At 46.7% G+C, this 19960-nt stretch overlaps 2 protein-coding genes across 11 annotated transcripts in view; one reads left to right on the forward strand and one right to left on the reverse strand.

Moving 5' to 3' along the window:
- The window catches only part of PAK6 (p21 (RAC1) activated kinase 6), a 39487-nt gene extending 35533 nt beyond the window's left edge, over window positions 1-3954 (forward strand). For 8 of the 10 annotated variants that reach the window (XM_075755635.1, XM_075755629.1, XM_075755628.1 and 5 more), the window contains one exon: window positions 1814-3954. In XM_075755635.1, coding sequence (XP_075611750.1) covers window positions 1814-1981 — 168 coding nt within the window. In that variant the 3' untranslated portion in view covers window positions 1982-3954. The remainder of the gene's footprint in view (window positions 1-1813) is intronic. The other 2 variants (XR_012835880.1, XM_075755636.1) reach the window with 2 other exon arrangements.
- A 5666-nt stretch (window positions 3955-9620) lies between these two features.
- Window positions 9621-19960, reverse strand: part of PLCB2 (phospholipase C beta 2) — a 60239-nt gene continuing 49899 nt past the window's right edge. The window contains exons 26-32 of the mRNA XM_010303850.2: window positions 19676-19886; window positions 19290-19458; window positions 17473-17549; window positions 15207-15302; window positions 14063-14120; window positions 13288-13374; window positions 9621-12646 (exon numbers count right to left, since the gene is read on the reverse strand). Coding sequence (XP_010302152.2) covers window positions 12374-12646; window positions 13288-13374; window positions 14063-14120; window positions 15207-15302; window positions 17473-17549; window positions 19290-19458; window positions 19676-19886 — 971 coding nt within the window. The 3' untranslated portion in view covers window positions 9621-12373. The remainder of the gene's footprint in view (window positions 12647-13287; window positions 13375-14062; window positions 14121-15206; window positions 15303-17472; window positions 17550-19289; window positions 19459-19675; window positions 19887-19960) is intronic.

The following is a 19960-nucleotide window of genomic DNA, read 5'->3' on the forward strand; positions in this document are numbered from 1 at the left end:
GACAGCTAGTGGCTGGTTTGGGAAGCAGCCCTCATAATGTAAGGTCACTTGGGCATAAACCTGATAATGCAAATCAAAGCTGCTTCTGGTGGACCCAACAGTTAATATCTTGCTGATGGTGACAGAGTAGCTCATCTTCTAGGGGAGCAGACAGGAGGATGCTTGCTCTTGGGAGTTTCCAGCTTCACGGCTTTCAGGACTGCAAAGACTGCGTTATGGTCAGAGCAGGAGAGCTCGATACAGACAGTAGCAGACACTGCAGCTGCTTTGAAGATGCACTCAGCTTCATGGCTTCTTATGAAAAAGTAGCAGTGACATAAGAAATACAGTGATTACCTTTTAGTCACCACTTAGAGCAGGCCTCCTTTCATTTCAGCCCAAGCCTCTGAGATCAAATAGCTCAGAAAGCTGCAGAAGCTATCCGGCCTTTCCAATTAATCAGAATATCTGCAGCTGCTAAAACTGAATTATTTAACAGAGTAGACTGCTGAACTAACAGCATACACTCAAACATCAACAGCTGCTCTTTCCTCTTTGCCTTTGCAACACTAATTAAAATTCAAGGTCACATTTTGGACCCAGTGCTTGTACTCGTTAGGCGGTGTAAAGCCAGTCCTGGTCTGGATCGCACACCTTGCTTGGTGAGATGACCCTACCGCTGGCTGTGATAGCCAGAGCCATTTATAGTCTTGCTCTTGTCCTGGGAAACAAACTGGCTCGCAGCAGACCTCTGGATTGCCAGGCTGGTGGCCGTCCTCCCCTGTCTCCCTGGTGTCTGAGCAGAGCTCAGCACCAGCTCTGGATTGAGCCCTCCCTCCTGATTACAGCTAATGGCTCGTGGGGGTCAATTCCTGCAGTACTGGGTGCAGCAGGTTAAACAGATACCACCTGGGATAAAATCTGCTGCTTTTCTAAAGCATAACTAGATTTATTGAGAGAGTGATAGAGGCTGGAGCCTGGCACTTGCACTTAGCTGTGTTGTGCCTTCTCCCTCTAGCAATCCCAGGGAAGTCGTTCAAAGCACTCATGAAATAAGCAGTAGCTCAGTGTAAGCAGTATTTCATGATCTACTTCTAAGTTAACCAGAGCTGGGAAAATGCCCCCAATCTAAAATGGATGTAATTAGTGTCATTAAAATAAATAAATAAATACCGAGTTAATTTTTAATTCAGTTTTAATGATGCAGAGGATTAGCACCAGCAAGAGATGTGCAGTGCCTTTAAGTGGTTCTTGGGCCTGGCTACCCAACAGGCCGTTACACATCTTTCAAAGGACAAACCTGCTGAGGTCACTTAGCTTTTCGGTATCCTGTTCTGCAGTTTCTTCATCTTCTTGTACCAGCAGCATCAGGTTTCCAGACTCTCAAAACCTGTTTGGGAATCCTATTTAACCCCTTTTTCCACTATCTGTGGCCAGTAAAAGAATGAATTGATCAACCCTTCACACCCAAGCGATGTGCCTCAGGTAGCAGGAATTCTGTTGAATTTTTGAGCTGAAATGCAGAAAAGATTAAATAACAAAACGGGAAAGAAAATTAACTCAGATGGAAGGACATGGCAGGCAGTCTTGTCTTAATTTGCTGTGCCCCATTAAAAAGAAAACAGCCTGTGCAAATGTGCCTACGGGTGACAGAAAGTTATTACTGTAGTGTAAAAAGCATGCTATCTGATGTTACATTTCTGTGCAGAAGCAGGGTTATGGAGTTGAAATGTACGGCGTCCTTTTTAACCAAACCTACCTCAGCAACCTGTTGTTGCATGAACTGGTGCCTGGTGCCTTTACGGGGTTGACTTGGTTGGTTGCTTTTTCACAGACCTCCCCAGTTCTGAGAGACTTCTTGGAAAGGATGTTGACACGGGATCCACTAGAAAGAGCAACGGCACAGGAACTTCTGGATCACCCCTTTTTGCTCCAGACAGGACTTCCAGAGTGTCTGGTCCCCCTTATCCAACAATACAGAAAGCGTACCTCTACCTGTTGACTTTACATAAGGGGAAATGCTGGGAAAAAATAATGTTTATTAAAAAATAATAATAATCAAGAGACCAGGCAGTCTCGCCCTGTGAATGGTGCTTGGAACTTGTCAGCAATCTTTTTAGAGGATGAATGTGAATACTGTCCTTGCAGTCTCAGCCTTTTGTGGCTTCTCTTTTGCTGAAGACAATCAATACATACTAGATCCAAATAAGACCAAGTATGTCTCCAGAAAAAAGCAGGTATTTCGTGACTTGTGGATCACTTCCGAAGAATGGCATTTTAAAGCGGAGTCTGAAGTTGCATATCTGAATGTCTGCAAGTCCCTGCAAACCTTGGCTGCTGACTACTGAACTGAAACAATATTTCCCTATTAGAAATGTGATCTTTGTTTCCCTAGTTGTACACTGGAGTCTTGAGCTGACTCAGATGTACGTTTTGGGGCACAGACCCCTTTAAACTCTCAAACAATGCACAAAGACTTGACAATTTTTTCCTCTGAGACTTTTTCCACAGATGATTTTAATTTCCTTCAGTAAATGTGGACCTAGAAAACTGTACATGCTTTCCTAGGGAGCAGATGTGATGTATGTATCTGTTTCTAAATGGCTCTTTTGCATCAACATGCTTCTCTTTTGCTGAGGAATATGTATGGTTTAGTGGTCAGTCTTGAATCCATTTCACGAGCTTAAACTTTCGGAGGGGGGAACGCTTGGATGCAGGCCCCAGGCCAGACTCTGTGGAGACAGTTGTGCTTGCCACTAGGATTGTGTGGTTGAAAATTCACAATATGCAACAGCTCCAGTGCTGGTTGGAATGGAGAGTCTGGGAAAGCTTGGTCCTATCTTTGGTTTCCAGGCGCCTTTCTTTCCAAGTCCTTTCTCCCAAGAGAGTCTGAGAAGTGCTGCCCTGAGATAGCTGTTGGGTTGCACTTTGGGGATGCTCTGGGACACTAAATGAAAAAGTTTCAGCTGTCCTGCATATCCCAAGAGAGATTTTTGTGTTCACGTGAGGCGGTTTGTTGAACCTCTGTCTCCCCTGCTTGCTACCGCAGAACACGGGGAGAAGAGAAACTCTTACTGTACGTTTCGGTATTGGTATGCCCTTCCCCTCCATCCCTTTCCTGATACTTTTGGAAGGTTACTGGTTGTTTAAACAGCTCTTTCAGTTATTTTAAAATAGATTTAGATATTTTGTATGATACACTTTCTGATCAGTGAGATAGTCAAGGTAATTGGACTCTAGGTCAGGATGTAACATTGTACAGTAATGGTGTGTATTGTTGTGAGGTCTCAAGAATATAATCTTACATGTGGAACTGGGATCCTGTTTTGAAACTCCAGATACAAATTTATTGGAATTTAAGTTATTCCTGGGACAGTGCTACTGTCTCAGAAACTAACCTCATAATTGCATTTTCTTCAGAAGATGTTAATAATCTCTATCCTCAGCTATTTACTCCAGTTACAGATCCTGCTTCAAAATTGAAGCCGCAGTTGATTACTTGAAGTAATTTGGGATGGAATTCACCTGCACTGATGCCAGCCATCTAAATGGTGGGCACCCAGTCTGCGAAGCATATGGGTTGGCTCTGTAGCCCAAGGTGAGAGGAACACCTCCAGAGGGTGATTCATCTCCATTCTCTCAGACACCTGCTGAAGGATGAAATCGGGGTCTCTCGGTACTGCTCTGCCTGTGGCCTGTAGAGGCATCGTAGGTGGTTTGCCTGGACTGGCTGTCCCACTGTGGGGCTGATGAAGTTGGTTGAAATTAATTCCTTTAGCTTCTCCATAGTTGCACTGGAAAATTTTTGATGTAAAATGTTTCTGTATTCCAGATATACTGCTTTTTTTTTTTTTTATGCAAAAGAGCAGGGCTTTGAAAAGATTTATAATTTGAAACAAACAATCCTGCTCATCTGTAGTTGTGAATCCTTTGCACTTGTGTTTTAAATTAAAGTAGATCTTGATTTATTCATAAGCCTGTTGCGGTGCTGAGATGCTTTAAAATGTGTCTATAGTTCAGAGATGTAAGGGAAGCGTGAACCTTGAAGTCTGGTCTAACTCACCTATTCTGTGGCTGTGGCTTTCAGAACAGGAAGAGACTATAGCAGAAGCCTGGATCCTGAAACGAACATTTCCTGGGGACAGGGATGACAGGTTTTAACACCATTTTATACTTTGGCCCAAGTCTGACTAAACACAGTGAGGGAGGGCCCTTGAAAGATTGCACTCAAGTACCTTATAAATTTTTAAAAACTCATTACCATATTTGTGAAGAATGCAGAAAGTATCCGTCTTCCTGTCCACTACAGAATTAAATATCTGATTCTCGTGTTTCTCTCTTTACAGATCGTGCATGGCATATCACCAATTAAATGCTCCGTTACTTAGATGAGTGTGGAATCAAATATAAATCCTAAGATAAACCTAGATTAGTTAAAGGATTGAAGCTCTGTCTCCAGGGCCACCAGCTCCTTCCCCAAGAACCAGGCAGCCAGGCAGGAGAATTATGATAAGCAGAGCAGGTTTGTAATTTGCATTGCAGTAGTATTCAGGAGTGAGAATTCTTGTATGCTAAGCGATACCTAAGTATATAACAAAATGTAGAGTCTTCTCTCAAGAGCTCATAGCCTACTCAGTGGGTAATTATGCTTTGAGATGTTGTTTTCTTTGAATATCTTTTCCTATATGCTTTCAACAAGGTGACACTTACGTCTCGGGGTTTTCTGTTGTTTTGTGTCATGTTTCACCTGGATCGTTCCCTTTTATTTTTCCTTCCTGTCAGCCTTACTGGTATTGAGTCTTTTCCGTGCTGCCGCAGCCCTGGCAATCAGCATGTGGTAGGCCTTTGAAGATGGCAGGTTGAATTTATATGAACAATTTGCTGAATCAAACGGGCAGTCTGTGACTGCTGTCATCTTCCAGTTGCACTTGTTTATATATAATGGTGCCTGTCCTCCTCGAACAGGGCTCTGTGCTATCGAGTGCAGCAGCTTATTACCCCATTTATTTCAGAACGGGACAAATCTTTCTCTAGAGGCCCCTATCTTTTAACCAGTGATTACAGAAGGACCGTACATCAAATGAGGCTCCCGACTTTTAAGATTGTTCAGTCCGGTGAGAAGAATCCTACACTTCCCCCTGGAGCCTGGTGAAAGCATTTTGCTGTGCCCTAGGTCCTAGTGTATAAATGAGGATAATAAGAAGTAGTGAATGTTGACCACGTGGAGATACATGTGGGGCAGGGAGGGCGTCTCTAAAATGCAATAGCCTCTGTGCAGCAATTCCTTCTGTAGTAGCAATGGTCATGTCAGCACCACATCTTTATTACGGAGGTAGAGGATAATTTTGGATCATTCAGTACAAACTGAGCCTGAACTGTAGCTCTCAATTGGACATAGGTTGTAGGACTATCTGGAGCAGCTTGCAGTGTGCAGAGTGGGCACTAAATGTTCGAAGGCAAAGTTCCTTTAACTGCAGGAAAGGGAGCAGAGAGAACTGCCTGTACACACTGTCCGTTCTCCCGTTAAAAACTGGGGCATCGTAGTTGTGCCACCTGGAAGGAAATGAGTTACTGTTGCTTGCAGAGGAGGAGAGCATGGCCAGACGCTTGTTTGGAGCTGTGAAGAGACATCAAAGGCTTCTAGGTCCCTGACTGCTAGGGAAAGATGATAGAAATAAAGCTGAGGCAACCAGCTACGTGCATTTTCTGGCTATTTGCTTCTCAGCGTTTGGTTGACAGCATCATGTTCAGAGGGATCTGCATCTGTTCACCACAGCAAACTGATTTGCTTTAGCAATGACCTTCAGGCTTTTACTCACGTCTGTCAAGTGCTCTGAAATCGTGAAGGGCATGACGATAACGAAGATGCTGACGGGAAGCCAGCCTGCCAAGAGGAGCCGTGCTCGCCCGAACTTTCCCACTACCACCAGTTCCCACTGGGTAGTGAAGCAAGGGGAAGCTTTTCCCTGGATTGGGCTTCTCATCTGAAAATGAGTGCTGTGTAAGTCTTCTAGGGTTTTTGTTTTTTTTTTTTTTTTTTTTTCTAATGTCAGTGCTGAATCCTTACTATGGAAGCTGCTAGCAAAGGTGTTGGCCAAGAGATGAGTTTGACTGCTGTGTCTTTTGTTAGTAATGCTCTTGTTTTCGAGTCCCCGTGCTGATCCTTCAGGTATGGTGTCTTGTATTTGTATCCCTTGTGGTGGCTGGAGTCCTCCTTTGCTTAGGGATCCCCATTACTTAATTTTTTAAGAATATAGTATAAAGTTTGGGCTGCTGAAAATCAGTATTTTGGGCAAGAGAATTTAGTGGTACAGAATGTGATTTAGAATGTGCCACATAAAAGATGAAAATGTGGAAAGAATCTAAGATTGTGCCTAAATCTGCAGCTGTTCAATGTCTGACCAGGCACCATTGTTGTTGTAATTACCGTTGAATTTGGTTTCTGTAACAGCCTCATTACAGAGACCTATCTGAGCCACCTACTGTATCACCCTGTGGTCAGCAAGTATCCTGTGGTAAGGAAAACCTCAGGCAGGGCACCAGAGCCGCATGAAGAGATCTTCAAGGATGTCTGAATTCTGTGGGAAGAAATAGTGCTGGAAAATCAGCAGGTGGCATTTCTCCTCTGGAGTACGTACATGACCAATGCTGGTGCGACTCTGAGCCATTGTGCTGCTGGAGGGAAGGTCAGAATTCCACATGTGTTGTGTGAAACCTCTACAGTAACAGGTGGTTTAGTGCCTTTATTTAATTTTGTAAATACTTTCTCATCTTCCAGAGATTTCATCATGTTTTGTGTAGAGACGGTATTCTGTCTAGAGGAGCGTCGGCACGCCTGGGCTCTGGGGCATGAGGACTGCTTCGCTTCAGTGGGGAAAGGGCTTGATGCAGAATGTGGTCTGTACTTCATCTGAGATGTGGCTTTGCTTACAGTTGTGATTCTTCCATATACACTCTGAAAAGTACATTTAGAAGAAATTTTTTAGCACTAAGATGTATCTGCATAAAACGTTCCACCTGTTTTTCATGAAATTCTGCGTAAATCACCTGATAAAGCTGTGCCAGCACTTTGTTTAATAACAGAACGGTTGCACAACAGAAACTGTGATGTGGTGTAAGGGTCCGAGTCATTGTGGTGTGTTTTCTTCCTCAGACTTCACATGTCAGAGGATATTAATACCGTGAATCCAAACTGCTGAAGTTAAGTTGTCCTACATCTGTGCCACAGTGTAGCTGAGCTATGGTTGTGTTTGAAACATCCACACCTTTAAAAAAGCCTCAGGAAGAGCATTTTACTCTGGCAGCGTTTCAGCCCTTGCTTTGGCTGACCGATTCGTGTTGCTCAAAGGCTGTCAGAGAACTGATGCTCTGCTTAGAGGTGATGGCAAAAAGAGCTAAAAAGGTGAGGAGAGCACCGGGTTCGGGCTGCTGTACTGACCTCAAAACGCTCGCAGGCAGTAGGAGAGCTCTCCCTGGAGGGTGTTGCTGAAGAGTTGGCAGGATGCAGTAACGAGAGGTCTCTAGGCTGGAAAAGGAAGCAGTTGGGGAATTCAGACAAGAAGCTGGCGCAGGCTGGAGGGCAGGAGGCCGTAGCGGTGCTATCCCTCGCTCCAGGGCTGCAGCTTGTGCCCAGGAGCAGCTTCTGAAGCGAGACTGAGCCTGCCGGAGCTGGCTTAGCGCATTTGTGCTGTGCTGTGTGGAAGAAGAGAGCACGTCCTGCCCCTTTGCTGCGCCTGGTAGGGCTGTCCCTGTGAAACACGTTCTTCTTAGGTGGTCGTGTCAGGGGAGAGAGGAGTGAAACCTTCCACGGACTCAGGTGCTGCTGTTCTCCCCTGGCTTTATGAGTCTGTAACATGGGTTTATTCTGTTGGGTTCATTCACTGCAAGAGCGTGAAGGAAAAAAAGTAACCCCTGGTGCTTTGGCAACATGTGTGGAGAGGGGGGGGCACCCCGTGGCCACGCTTTGGTCTGGGTTCCCTCCAGAGACAGGATGAAATGTCCTTTAAAATAACCTCTGAGAAACCTCTCTGGAGGGGCTTTGGGTGGCTGGTATGGGCTAGGTGGCTGAAACTGGGGACAAACCCCTGGTTTATCCAGCACGAGGGCTGTGTTTCTGCTGTGCTGGATGTTGTGTGTGGGATAAACACCAAACAGTTTGGTCTGTGCTGAGCAACATATGCCGTGTAATGACACACAGAGCAGGTGGTGGCTGTCGTGCCCCTAGAAATAATTCAGAAGCATCTCTGAACAGCTTTTGTTATCAGCAGTCTCAGGCTGTAAAACAGAGCGTGCTGGGGGTTTGTATTTACGCTGATGGGAAGTTTGCGTGTACTGATGGGCAGTTCTTGTTTTCCCAGTTCCATCCACGTGTGGCTGGAGTAGGGGACTAACTCCAGGCACGGTTGCGGCTGAGAAATGCAGATTGGCTGTTACTGATGTCTGGCAATACCTGGTGCTTAGCAGTGACTGGGGAGCCTCACTCGGGGCCCACGTTTTTCTGGGCGGTTTTTTGGCTTGTTTCTCCATTTGCAGCCTTTCCTCGCTGCTGTGGCTCTGGGCTCTTGGGGGGAAATCCACCCCTCACTTGTGCTAATCCCATTTCCAACACAATCCTTGAGCTCCATTGCCAGCCCCAGTGTAGAAAGCAGGGGTTAATGAGCACGGGCTCCAGTCTGCCAACACTGCGAGCTGGTTTAAGTCAAAATATTAAACTGGTTCCTGGCTGCAGTTCTGCCTTGCTGTGATGTTTGTTGAAGGCCCTCAAACCTCACAGCGTGAGTGAGACTTCAGGGATGGAGGCTGTTCTGTAAACCAACAAAATTGATCTAACTGGAGCAATATTTTACCCCTTCCTGAAATAAAGCTTCAGTCCTGGAACAGCGAAGGCGCCCGCTCTCAGCAGAAGGAAGCGGCCACGTGTCTGTGCCAGAGCTCTGCCGTACCAGTGACGGAGCCCAACCAGCCGTCGGGATGAGCCAGGAAGGGAACTGAGCTCGTGTTGCGGTACCCTGGAGTTGCTCGGCCAGAGGTTTGTGAATCTGTTGCTGCCCGTGGCAGAACGTGTTCTGCCCTGAGCCCGGCCTGTCGTTCTGCTGGGGTCAGAGCCGGGGAGCGGCCAGGGGCTGTGCTGTGGGTATGTGAGGCGCGAGCGTTGCTGCGTGATGGGGGAGAACCAGCTCTGAGTGTAAGGCTGCGTGTGGCTGCCCTGGCGTGTCTCTGGGACGTCCTTGGCTGGCTGAACGAGGACGGAGCCAACCTGAGGAGTGTGAACCCACCAGAATTGTTCCTCCCCCTGTTGAAGTGCTCTTTGGCCCTGTGCTGGGGGATGAGGAAGAGGAGGAGGAGGTGGCCACTGTAAAAGTAGGGGGAGCGGGAGCGGTACTGGGGCTGTGAGTGATTTGGTTATTGAGTACAATAAGGAATGGAATGAACTTGTGCAGAGAATGTGTGTGACAAGGAAATTATGTTTAAAACCCTACCTCACTGCGTATTTAGTGACTAAGAAGTTGAACGTGAGAACTGTGAGCAACAGATGGCAGAAAACTCTGGGACGCGCTGTCTCTGTTAACATGTGGTTACGCTGGGCAACGTTTGGGACTTGCTCCCATATCCACTAACTGCAATTAAAAAAAAAGATCCAATTTTTTTTTTAAGAAATGAAATGTTTATTTTTTTAGAAAATAAATAAGTCAGAAATGTACAATACATAATTCCAGTATTACATTAACACCGCAGGGGAGGTACGGTCTCGGATATCAGACCAGGCTTGGAACACCTTGTCTCTCCTTCCTACTGGAGCTGGGTTTTTGGTTTGTGTTTCTATAGCAGCACGTTATCGATGCAGTTTCTAGGTGTAACTGTTCTCATGCTGTACGGCTGGGTGTAAAGACACTCTGCCCTCTGCGGCGCTGTAAAGTAGCAATAAAAGGGGCTCGAATGCCCAGATAACTACATGAGGGTTTTGGCAGCACCAAGTTCTCCAGGCTGCGGGGCTCAGACTTGTGGCAGTCACAGATCTGCTCAATTGCAGGTGGAGGTTTGGGGGTCCCATCCCCCCATTTCTCTTCAGCAGTGTTTAGGGGGTGGTGGTGGTTTGGGTTTTTTTGTTGTTTTCTTGAGCAATTTGGAAGATTTGACCTACAGTATCTCATCTCTAGGGTAAGCATTTGTAATAAAATAGTTGCAGTTCCCATTTCCTTTTGTCCCCCCAAGCGTAGCTTCCTCCACCTCTTTGAATTAAGCCTTGCTATTTACCCAGGTATGACTGGAGAGGGTTGACTTGGTTTTGGGGGGCATGGGGGTGTTTGTCAGGCCCCCCCCCCCCCCCAACTTGTGACTTCTGGCGGCCACAAGTGCCAAATTTCGAGGGTCTGTGTGACCTGGTGCGTGTTTACTTTGTCAGGCCAAACTCCAGTTCTCAGGCTAACATTATTTCAGGATGCGCTACGAGGAAGGCCAGGATGTGGCCACTCGGTATCGAGTTATTGCCATTTCCTGCTCTTTTAGGATCTATAAGCAAAAAAAAATCTGTCTTAAATGGTGCTAGGGAAAGAGTTGGCCCGTATCTTTCCAGTTCCTTCCTTCTGGATGCGTGAGCACTTGCTGGGTCAAAGCTGTTCAGTGCAAGGTCATAAACCAGGTGAGAGAAAGTGTGTGTGGCAGCGCGGGGGGCGGGCACGGACATGACTTCTGCATTCACAAGCTAATGCTCTGTCATCCTAGAAAGTGGAAGTGTAACAGGGCTAAGAGGAACCGACCCTTCTTCTGCTGCAAGCCAAGACGGAGGTGCCAGGAACCTGCCCTCCACGTGTGTTCTGCTGAAGGTTTTGTGCTGGTGGAGACAGACAGCAGCAGGTACATGCCAGGGCTGAAAGAGGCCGCATCCTACGGCCGGGCAATTTTCATTAGTTAGGCCGTGGAATGAGACTTGTTATGTCACCAAAGGGGGGGGGGCTGCTGCTGTTAGGTCAGGCGGGCACGCTTCATGAAGAAATGGGGAGTGACTAAAGCTTTGAGGGAGGACATATGCCGACGGGGAGCAAACAGGAGTAGCCTGTAGTCTTGTCCCCAAGGTCCTGAACAAACACGGCTGTTTGAGGTGTGTGGTTTTCCCAGCAGCAAGGAACAGGTTCTACAGATCCCTGTGGAGCCCTCTGTTGTCATTAACTGGGATGGCAGCATGCAAGTGACCTGCTTGCTGCTACTTGACAGGATAATTCCATGTGGTTTCTATGAGCCAGACTCAGCTTTCCGTGTAAGGGGAGTTACGGGCAATGTAACTGCCTGGCTTTTTATTTAAGCAACAAAATTATTTTCAAACAGTTTAGAAATGTTATCCTAAGTAAGTCCATAATATAGAACTAATTTAGTTTCATGAGAAAAAGTTTCAGTAAAGCTCTAAAAAGGTCAACTTGCTGTAGATGAGAACTCTGCAAGTGTTTTTTTGTGGTGGCTGGAACAAAGGAAGAGGCTCCTAGTCTCCTCATGGGAGGCCTTGTAATTGCCCAGGAGCCTGCTCAAGACTGGCAGGGTCTTCAGGAGCTACGGAGCCAGAGCTGAGAACTTGCCTGAAGGAGTCAAAGTTAGAATTAGGAGTGAGACTCAGCCCCTGGGAATAAGGGAGGTTAGACAGAATGAAAGAAAAGCTACCATGCTGGTAATGCACATTTCCACAGCAGGAAATGCTGGGTTATGTTGTGTGGCTACCAGTGTCCCGAAAACTCTTCTCACCTGACGAGGGGGACACACCAATTAAAAAGCCAACACTGTTTGTGCAAGGAAGTGGTATGTGACAGCAAATGGTATGAGGTTCTATCAAACTGACCTTTCCTCCTGTTAACAGAGGCTGTGTCTCCATTAGCAGGTAGTGTTGCCACAAGGAACGGCGCCTTAGAGGACAACAGCTTTTGCTGAGCACCTGCCACCCCACTTACCCGTATTGCAGGCGGCTTTATTCTGTCTGGGCCAGCTGGCAGAGCGCGTTAGGTGGGCTACTGGAGAGCGTCTCGCAGTTACTTTTCACTCAAGGGGCTCTAGCTCTCAGACTGCTCGGATGTGAAGATGTGTGTGTGATGAACGAGGAGGGGAATTACTCTAAAACCAGAAGTCTGAACCCAGACTAAGGTACGAACACAGCGATAGCTGTGAATGCCAACACTGAGCCCCAGGCCCTTTCACCCTGCTTAAATACCTTGGTGCCAAGGCTGGGGAAGCAAAGAGAGCAAAGTGCTCTCTGAAGGGTGATCTCTTCAGCTGCTTCCACAATCTAGGATAATAAAGTAGTAAATGCCTGAAGGATTTCAGGAGTTCCCCTGAGTGTAGAGGGACAGTAGTAGTTTGTCCAGCTGGTCTTGAACTTCACTCTATACCTCCATAAGGGTAAGGGTAGGGTCTCTCAAAATATGCTTTCTTCAATCTCAACATCTGTGTCAGCTCCTGGGGGCTCAGGCACAGCTATTGTAAGCCTCGACACCTCTGCCACTGGCATCTTTTCTTCCAGTTGTGCTGTAGAGCCTTGTTCTCCCTCAGGAACACTCTGAACTGCTTCCTTCTGAGTCGCCGGCTCCCCAGAAAACCCTGCTTTTGTGTAGTTCTTCACCATCTCCTGCACCTCCGTATTCAGACTTTTCAATTTCTCCTCATACTCTGCCAGTATCTCCTGCTGGAGCTGCAAACAGAGACCTCAAATCATTCTCCAAACACTGAAGCTAAGCTGATGTCAGGCTGAGAATGGTATAAAAACCTGCTCTGAGAGATACCAATATGATGACATGTTAGTACTTCACAATTTTGGTCTCAACCCTGTTTTAAATGCCTTTCTCCATCCCCCAGGCAATCTTTGGCTTCCTAGAAGACGCAGGCAGGGAGGCTTGCTGATTTACATTATTCTGATTTGCACCATGGTGTGATGAATTCAGACTGCATGTTCACTGCACAACAACCTTGAAAGAACATGACTATGTTCTGTGTGGTTTGAGGAGCTCAGGGATGAGACTCATCTCTTCTAAAGATGCGTTTCCATCACACTTTTAATTTATGGGGGTTTGTACAGTTAGGTGAATGCCAGTGCTGGCACAGAGAGTGTAGGAGTGCAGCGCCTCTGACTTAGAGCTGTGTAGGCTCCAGTAGAACCACCTTTTAAGTCATTCATTTTCTCAGTGTACTGAGGAGTGGGTGGCTGAAGTGTGCGTGTGGAGGATGAGTGTAGCCTTAATTAAAGAATACACAGGGAAGACTGATCCCCTCTAGTATTTTGGATTTACTGTGCTGAGTAACAGCATTGACCCTGAGCTTCATCTTTGCATTTACCTGGCTTTCTTTCTCCTTGATGGTTCTCAGATTATCTGCCTGCTTCTCTTCCAGTTTCTGCTGATATCTGGCTGTCTTTTCTGTCACCTTTAAAAAGAACAAATTAAAAAAAAAAAAAAAACCTTAAAAAAAAACCCCACTAAAATTTAAGGTTTTATAAACAAATGTTTTATCCATCCCAAGCTTATAAAAGTAAGACGCAGGGTTATAGAGCGCATCCCACAGTATCCCCCTCGTTCCTGATTCTGAACAATTTCTGCTGCCCCCAAGCCAGTTGTGTGGTACTCAAGACTGAACTCCAGTGCTAGGGAAGCACTGCGAGAGCGTCCGCATGTGTGAACGTGTGCGCACACACACACAGTTGGCTCTATAGGGGATAGGTCTCTGAAGGGCAAGGAAGAGAACCTTTGGGTCTCCTCCCCCTCTGCAAAATTTTGCACATTATTAAATAGGTGGGGAGTTACACTGCTAATTAGTTGTGCTTCAAAAAAATCCCTGAATTAGGAATGCGAAATAGCCTGGACGTCTCTGTCTGCACTGCATCTCTGACCAGACCCTTATGGACCTGCGGTATTTTAGTAAGGGTAGTAGCTGTCTCAGCTGCACTTTGGCAGTCTGAATTACACACTCGGAGTCCTGGACGCAGCAGCAATTTAATGGGATTTAAATACCTCTGAGAACTCGTGCTCTGTGAGACACGCTGATGACGGACACGTGACACCCTTGCTTTGCAGAAAGCAGAGATGCTGTGGCAGACTGTCACAGGAGAACTTACCAGTTTAATTGTTTGCACCACTTCCTGAATGTGAGAGTTATTAATTTCTTTCTTCAACCTTTAAAGGAAACGTATAAAAACCTATAATCCATCTGTTATCTTTATATAAAACCGGTTTATCAATACAGCAAGACAGGATTGCTAGTGCCCACACAGAGAGGCAGGTGTGTTGTTACATTCTCATAGTGTCCTCCCACACAGAGAGGTTGCTGTAATTTTAGGAAAGGCAAATAAAACACCATTCCAATTCCACTGAGACATAAGCCAATTGGATGCACAATTCTGTTTTTTTCAGCATAACAGACAGCCAAAGGACCTTGCTATGAGCCGGAAGCAAAGGCAGTAGCATACCCTCTTCTGTACCCTTGAACACGTGACGCTGTTACAACCGATCCATGTACTTGAATTCTCAGGCTCAGTACCGGAGTGTTATTTTTATAACAACGAATGGGAAGGAAGGCTGCAGCCATTATAGGCACAACCAACCTCTTAACTGAGAGGGCTGCTGAAACCTGTTACAAACAGCTTCTAGGGAGGCTGGGGAAGATTGGCCTTTGATTCCAGGAGGAGATAAATACCCACCAAGGCATGAGGGCAGGCAGGAAGTATTTGCAAGTGCTCTTAGGCTTCAGCTGAAGTGACTGGAAGGTGCGTCATCAAGCCAGCAAGAAGCTTACATGTCACGTAAGAGAGCCAAAGAGACTGGCGCATGGGAGGCTTGTCTTCAAGGTACAGTGTCTCCCTGTGGCAGGGCAAGGGGGCATTTCTAAGGCGCTACTCAGGCTATTCAGAAGTCCAGTGAGTAAAATTGATCTTGCTGACCACGTTACACAAAAAAATGAAGCCTATGGAGAAAGCTCTGGAAGCCACTGTCAGCACTGACTGCGGGGGTGCCGTTATCACAGATATTTGGCTTCACTGCTTATGTGCCTGTGTACTGCAATGCAATGGAGAAAAAAACGCTAAGGCGGGAGTGAGGGCAGGCCAGCATACCTCCCCTGACCCCTACAGCTCTGCCACTACCTGTTTGGCTGTTTTAAAAAGTTTCCCTGTTGGTGATGGAGACTGTGGTGTAGTGCTGTTCCCTGCCTAGAGCAGGACAGCTAGCGCGTACATAGACATCCCAGTGACATCCCCCCGGTACCTCTCCTGAGCAGCCTTGTCACTAGTATTCCTCATCATGGTTTGGATTCGATCCACTCTCTTTGCTTCCAGCCTCTTCTTAATGTCTTTAATATTGCTGTGGAGAGAAAAGAACGTGTGAGAGAGAGAGCTGATTACAAATCCCAGAGACTGAAGCAGCCCTCCACACCTGCTCTCTGGAGTGCTTGACTGTCCAGAAAAGCAAAGTTTTACTGATTGTGCAGCAGAAAGCCTTAAGTCTCACAAATATTTTAAGTCCTGTAACTTTTTCTTCTTTTTTTTTTTTTTAATAAGGGGAGTCATAACAAAGGGACAGGAGAAAACGTGTTTGTTACGTAGTTAGGTTGTATTGTATACCTGCACTGGGTTCCTCTCAAGCAGCAGGAGACTTGCTAAAAGTACTTAAAAAAAGAAGGAACTACATGTCTGTATAGCAGAGCTAAAAAGGCCTGAAGCAAGCAGAAAGGCACACGAACTATGGGATGTGAGTTGCAAAGCAGGAACCATAAACTTTTAAAAGGCATTTGATCAACCTGTAGGAAAGATAAGAACATAATCCAGAAAAACCTAAGGTCTGTGCCCCTGAGGCATATGTGGCCATCAAAAATGCTAACTGCAAAAATGCTAAATGCCAGAGAACCTGGCAAGACGGCCGGAGGAAGGTGTTGGTGTCAGGACATAAGAGGCTGCTGGCACACCATCTGTACTTCACCCTGGACCTTCACGTACAAAATGATTACAACAGGATGGCTGCTAAGGTGGACACAATAACGGCCACCGATTGTGGCCCACTGGGCTGGTGTCCTGCCTCCAACACTGGAGAAGCGTAAGAAAGAGAAGCAGCATAGGGTAATTTTTCCCTCCTCCACCTTCCACGTTTCCAGTCCATGCTCCAGCTTCTATGTCTCTCATACCTTGGAGTTTAGCTCTACTTTTGGACTTCATAGCTCCTTGCCCTGAGAGGAAAAAGACAGAAGTGCTCCCTGAGAACTTCACCAGGTGCCCCCCATTTCTTCTTTTAAGAGAAAGAGGTGAGTAATCTCTTCCCTATTCTTCTCCATACCATTCATGATTTTACACACTTCTGTCACATCCCCCTCAATCATCTGTTCTCCAAGCTGAGTCCTATTTAATTCTTTTTGTGCAGAAATTACTCCTCACTGCTGACTATCTTTGCCACCCCCTTCTTGCTCTTTCAAAGCTTGTTGTTTGAGATGGCATACTGAAAAGGTAACTGCGCTGTGCAGACAGATCTAGCGGCATAATGCTGACTTGGAATCTTTTTTTTTTTCTCTCCATATAATGCCAAAAGTTCTGTTTGCCACTTTGGCCACTGCAGAGCTGTGCATGAGGAGCTGTTTGAGAGAAGTATCCACAGCACCTGAAGACCTCTTTCCTGAGTGAGAGTAGCTCACCCCTGTGTACAGTTGAGCTCTGGTTCGTTTTTTCCATTCACATGTATTTACTCATACTGAATTTAACTGCTATTTTATTGCCCACTGCTCAAGATCTTTAAATCCTTCTGGAGCTGCTCACAGCCAGCTGTAGATGTGACTATACTGAATGACATCATATTGTTAGCAAACCATTACACCTAGCTTGACCCGTTTTTCTTAGTCTTGTCTGAATATGCTGAAAAGCTGAGAGAAACAGAAAAATCTGTCTTGATGGAGGATATGAAAAGAGGAAGTTTTGCCTAACTTAGCAACTAAAGGCTGAGAGAGGATTTAATGGGAAGGAGGAATGAGTGAGGGTTTTAGCTTCAGGACAAAGTTATTGCAAGAACAAATGGATAAATGCCCGGCTAGAAATTGGTGAATTGATTCTGCCAGTTTATTTAAGCACTGGAGCCAAGATGCTCAAGTCACCTAGAAGGCTGAGCTGATCAGTCCCTGGAGGGAGGATTACATGTGACGTTCTGACTGCAGGAGGCAGAGCTGACACCCAGTGACCAGCACTCTTATTTCCTATCTTTCTGAATGAGTCAAGGCTACTTACTGCAGCTTGAATGCTTGTACCCTGCTCGGTGCCTCACAGCACGGACACTATTCTGGAGAGCACAAGAGCTGCCTTCCACCACTGCCACTGTGTAACTGAGACCCCGAGTCACATCGCTGTGCTTCAGTTTCTCACCAAAGAAAGAGAGACGCTTCTCTTTCCCTGTATTCACTCGTGGGCTGTAGTACAGTGCTTTGAGCTCTAGCACAAAATGCTACCCCAGACAAGAGCTATGCATGAGTGCTTTGTTATTCAAATACTAAATTTACCTTTCTGATGACTCCTTCAGTGCCTTCAGCTCAGCTGTCTGCTTCTCTCTGGCTAGCTCTATTATCTTGGTAACTTGCTGTTCAAGGGATGAAAACAAGATCAAAACCAAGCAAAGCAAGATGAGACACAGCACACCACCAGTATCTAATCACCACCAGATTCAGCTTTATTCCTCCCTGCACTGAAATCCAGGGGCCAGCTAATCCGTGAGGCTCTGTGCAAACCTGTGCACCACTGCAGCGAGTTCAGACGTGCAGAGGGGTTGCACCGGGTGAGTGCCCTGACTCCACCAAGGCTCCAAAGGCTGCTCCGTGAGCCACCTCAGGCACTGCCAGGGTATCTTTACGGACAGCTTCCTATCTCTGTGCAGGAGGCAGCACCAGATTCGCTGTACTTGTGGGTCGGTGGGAAACAGTCAAGCTTACCTTCTAAACAACAGCAGCCAGCAGCAAGGGTATGAGCCTGCTGTCTGGTGGAAACAAAGTTCTGTGGAAATCAGGGCAGAGTAAGTGTGAGTGCAGTGAGACCTGCCTACACTGCTGCCTGCTGGGAGACAGCCTGGAAGGAAAAACCCTGGCTCCTGGGCTACGTGCTGTGCAGTGGGAACTCAAGGGGTTTATTTCCCTTTTGTAGCCTTGCCACTAAATCTCACAGTCTTTGTCAGAGTTGTGAGACAAGGATGTGTTTATTCCTTTGGCTTCTCTCTCTCTGGTGATAAGCATGATTCCCAGGTAAGCTAGTTCTGAAGAGGCAGGTGTTTTGTTTTTTTTTTTTTCCCCCCCTCGGGGTTGGTGGAGGCTAGACCAGCCAGTCTTGTAGAGAGCTTGCAAGCGTGTCAAGCCAAAGCGCACCGGGGAACCTAAGATTTAAGACATATGATGCAAACTCCTTTGGAAAATAATGATAGGAAAAGGCCTCCAAATCCTGAAATTGTCCACTTTCATTGGAAAAGATGGCGTATCCTGCATTTATCGTCACCATCTCGTGGACTGCACTTTGTCTCCAGGCATTACTATGCCTCTTGCTGGGGTTTACTTAAGGTGGGGGTCTGAGAAACACTGATGCACTTGCAGGACAGACTTGGCGACACCCTGTGTGGACACTTATTCCGACTTCTAGTAAGTCAAACAGCAAAACTCTTCCCAGGTTTCAAGAGGAATGTGAGTCAGCCCCGCTGTAAGGGGTGGTCCCAGGAGTGCTGACCCTTGCAAGACCTTAATTTTATTAGCCCAGATGGGACAATGGCTGCTCTATTCCCACGCATCATCTGTCCTGGCTGAATGACAGCGGTGCATGTGGTTGCCCCTACGGCATGTCTCTAACACTCTGACGGTTGCCACCAGTGAACCTGCAGGGCTTCTACACACCTGTGTGTCACCCTAGCCCTGACGGTACAGCATCATGCAGGGAGCCATGAGAAGCGTGGTACAGCTCCATGTACGTGTGTGCCTGGCAGCGTAAGAAGCACCTCAACGCCACCTTAATGCCAAGCTAAGCCATCAGAAGAGTTTAAGCAGATGGAGCCTGATGTGCTCCAGGACAGTACTTCTCTCTTTTTTTTTCTCTCCCTGCCCCCCCCCCCCAAATTGCAGACCTTTAAAAATGTTTCTGCTGGATTTTTATAGCTTCTAACAAATAAGCATCACTGTCTACATTCTCAGCTACCTTGCATGGACCTGACAGTTGCTCTGGGGGGAGTCTTCTGCCCTGTGGCCACATTTCCAAGCTCACAGTTTAGTGAAGAACTTGGTTTTTTCAGGCTGTCCTTGCAGGGCTCTCCTAGGCTACATTTTCTGTTGACGCTTGCAGTCCTTACCTCCGTGGCATGCTGCTCTTTCTTTCTTCGAATCCCATCGTAGTGTTCCTCCCCCAGGTGGATGAGGTCCATCTCCAGCCTCTCTCTCAGTTCCAAAATTCGGCTATCAACACTTTCTGCCATTTCTACAGGATTTCCACATGTACCAACATCACCTGCTGTCAAACTCCTGCAGAACAAACACAGCAGCTGTGCTGCTTCTAGAGCAGTGGATACAATCCTGACCTCCCTACCCACCCTCAGTGGGAACAGCTGTATAAACCCAGGGAGATGTGGATGCCCACCCCACTCCATGCTTCCTTCAGAGGGGGGAGCCCAGGTTTCTCTTGGGGGTTGCTCTGCTTTGGTGCAGGGAGGTGACACACAGGTCAGGGTGCTGCATTTACCTCTTCTTCTGGGTTTTCCTAGTCTGTATCATCCTTTTCTTGCTTCCATAGCAGACAGGCTCCAAAAAGAGTACAGAGTATTTCTGCAGCAGCTCCTCCCTCCGTTTACTTCCTTTCCGCTCCAGCTCCCTCAGTTCCTTCTCCTGCTTCTTCAGCAGCTTCAGAAAGAGCTTCATCTGCTGCAGTTCTGCGAGGCTGGCTGTCTGAGGCTCTAAAAACACAAAATAAAGAGAGGCTCTTTTCTCTCTTCTCAACATGCTGCAATGCCTTTTGGGGTCAGACAGG

Source organism: Balearica regulorum, chromosome 5 (assembly GCF_011004875.1).
Source record: "Balearica regulorum gibbericeps isolate bBalReg1 chromosome 5, bBalReg1.pri, whole genome shotgun sequence".
Classification (NCBI taxonomy): Eukaryota; Metazoa; Chordata; class Aves; order Gruiformes; family Gruidae; genus Balearica; species Balearica regulorum.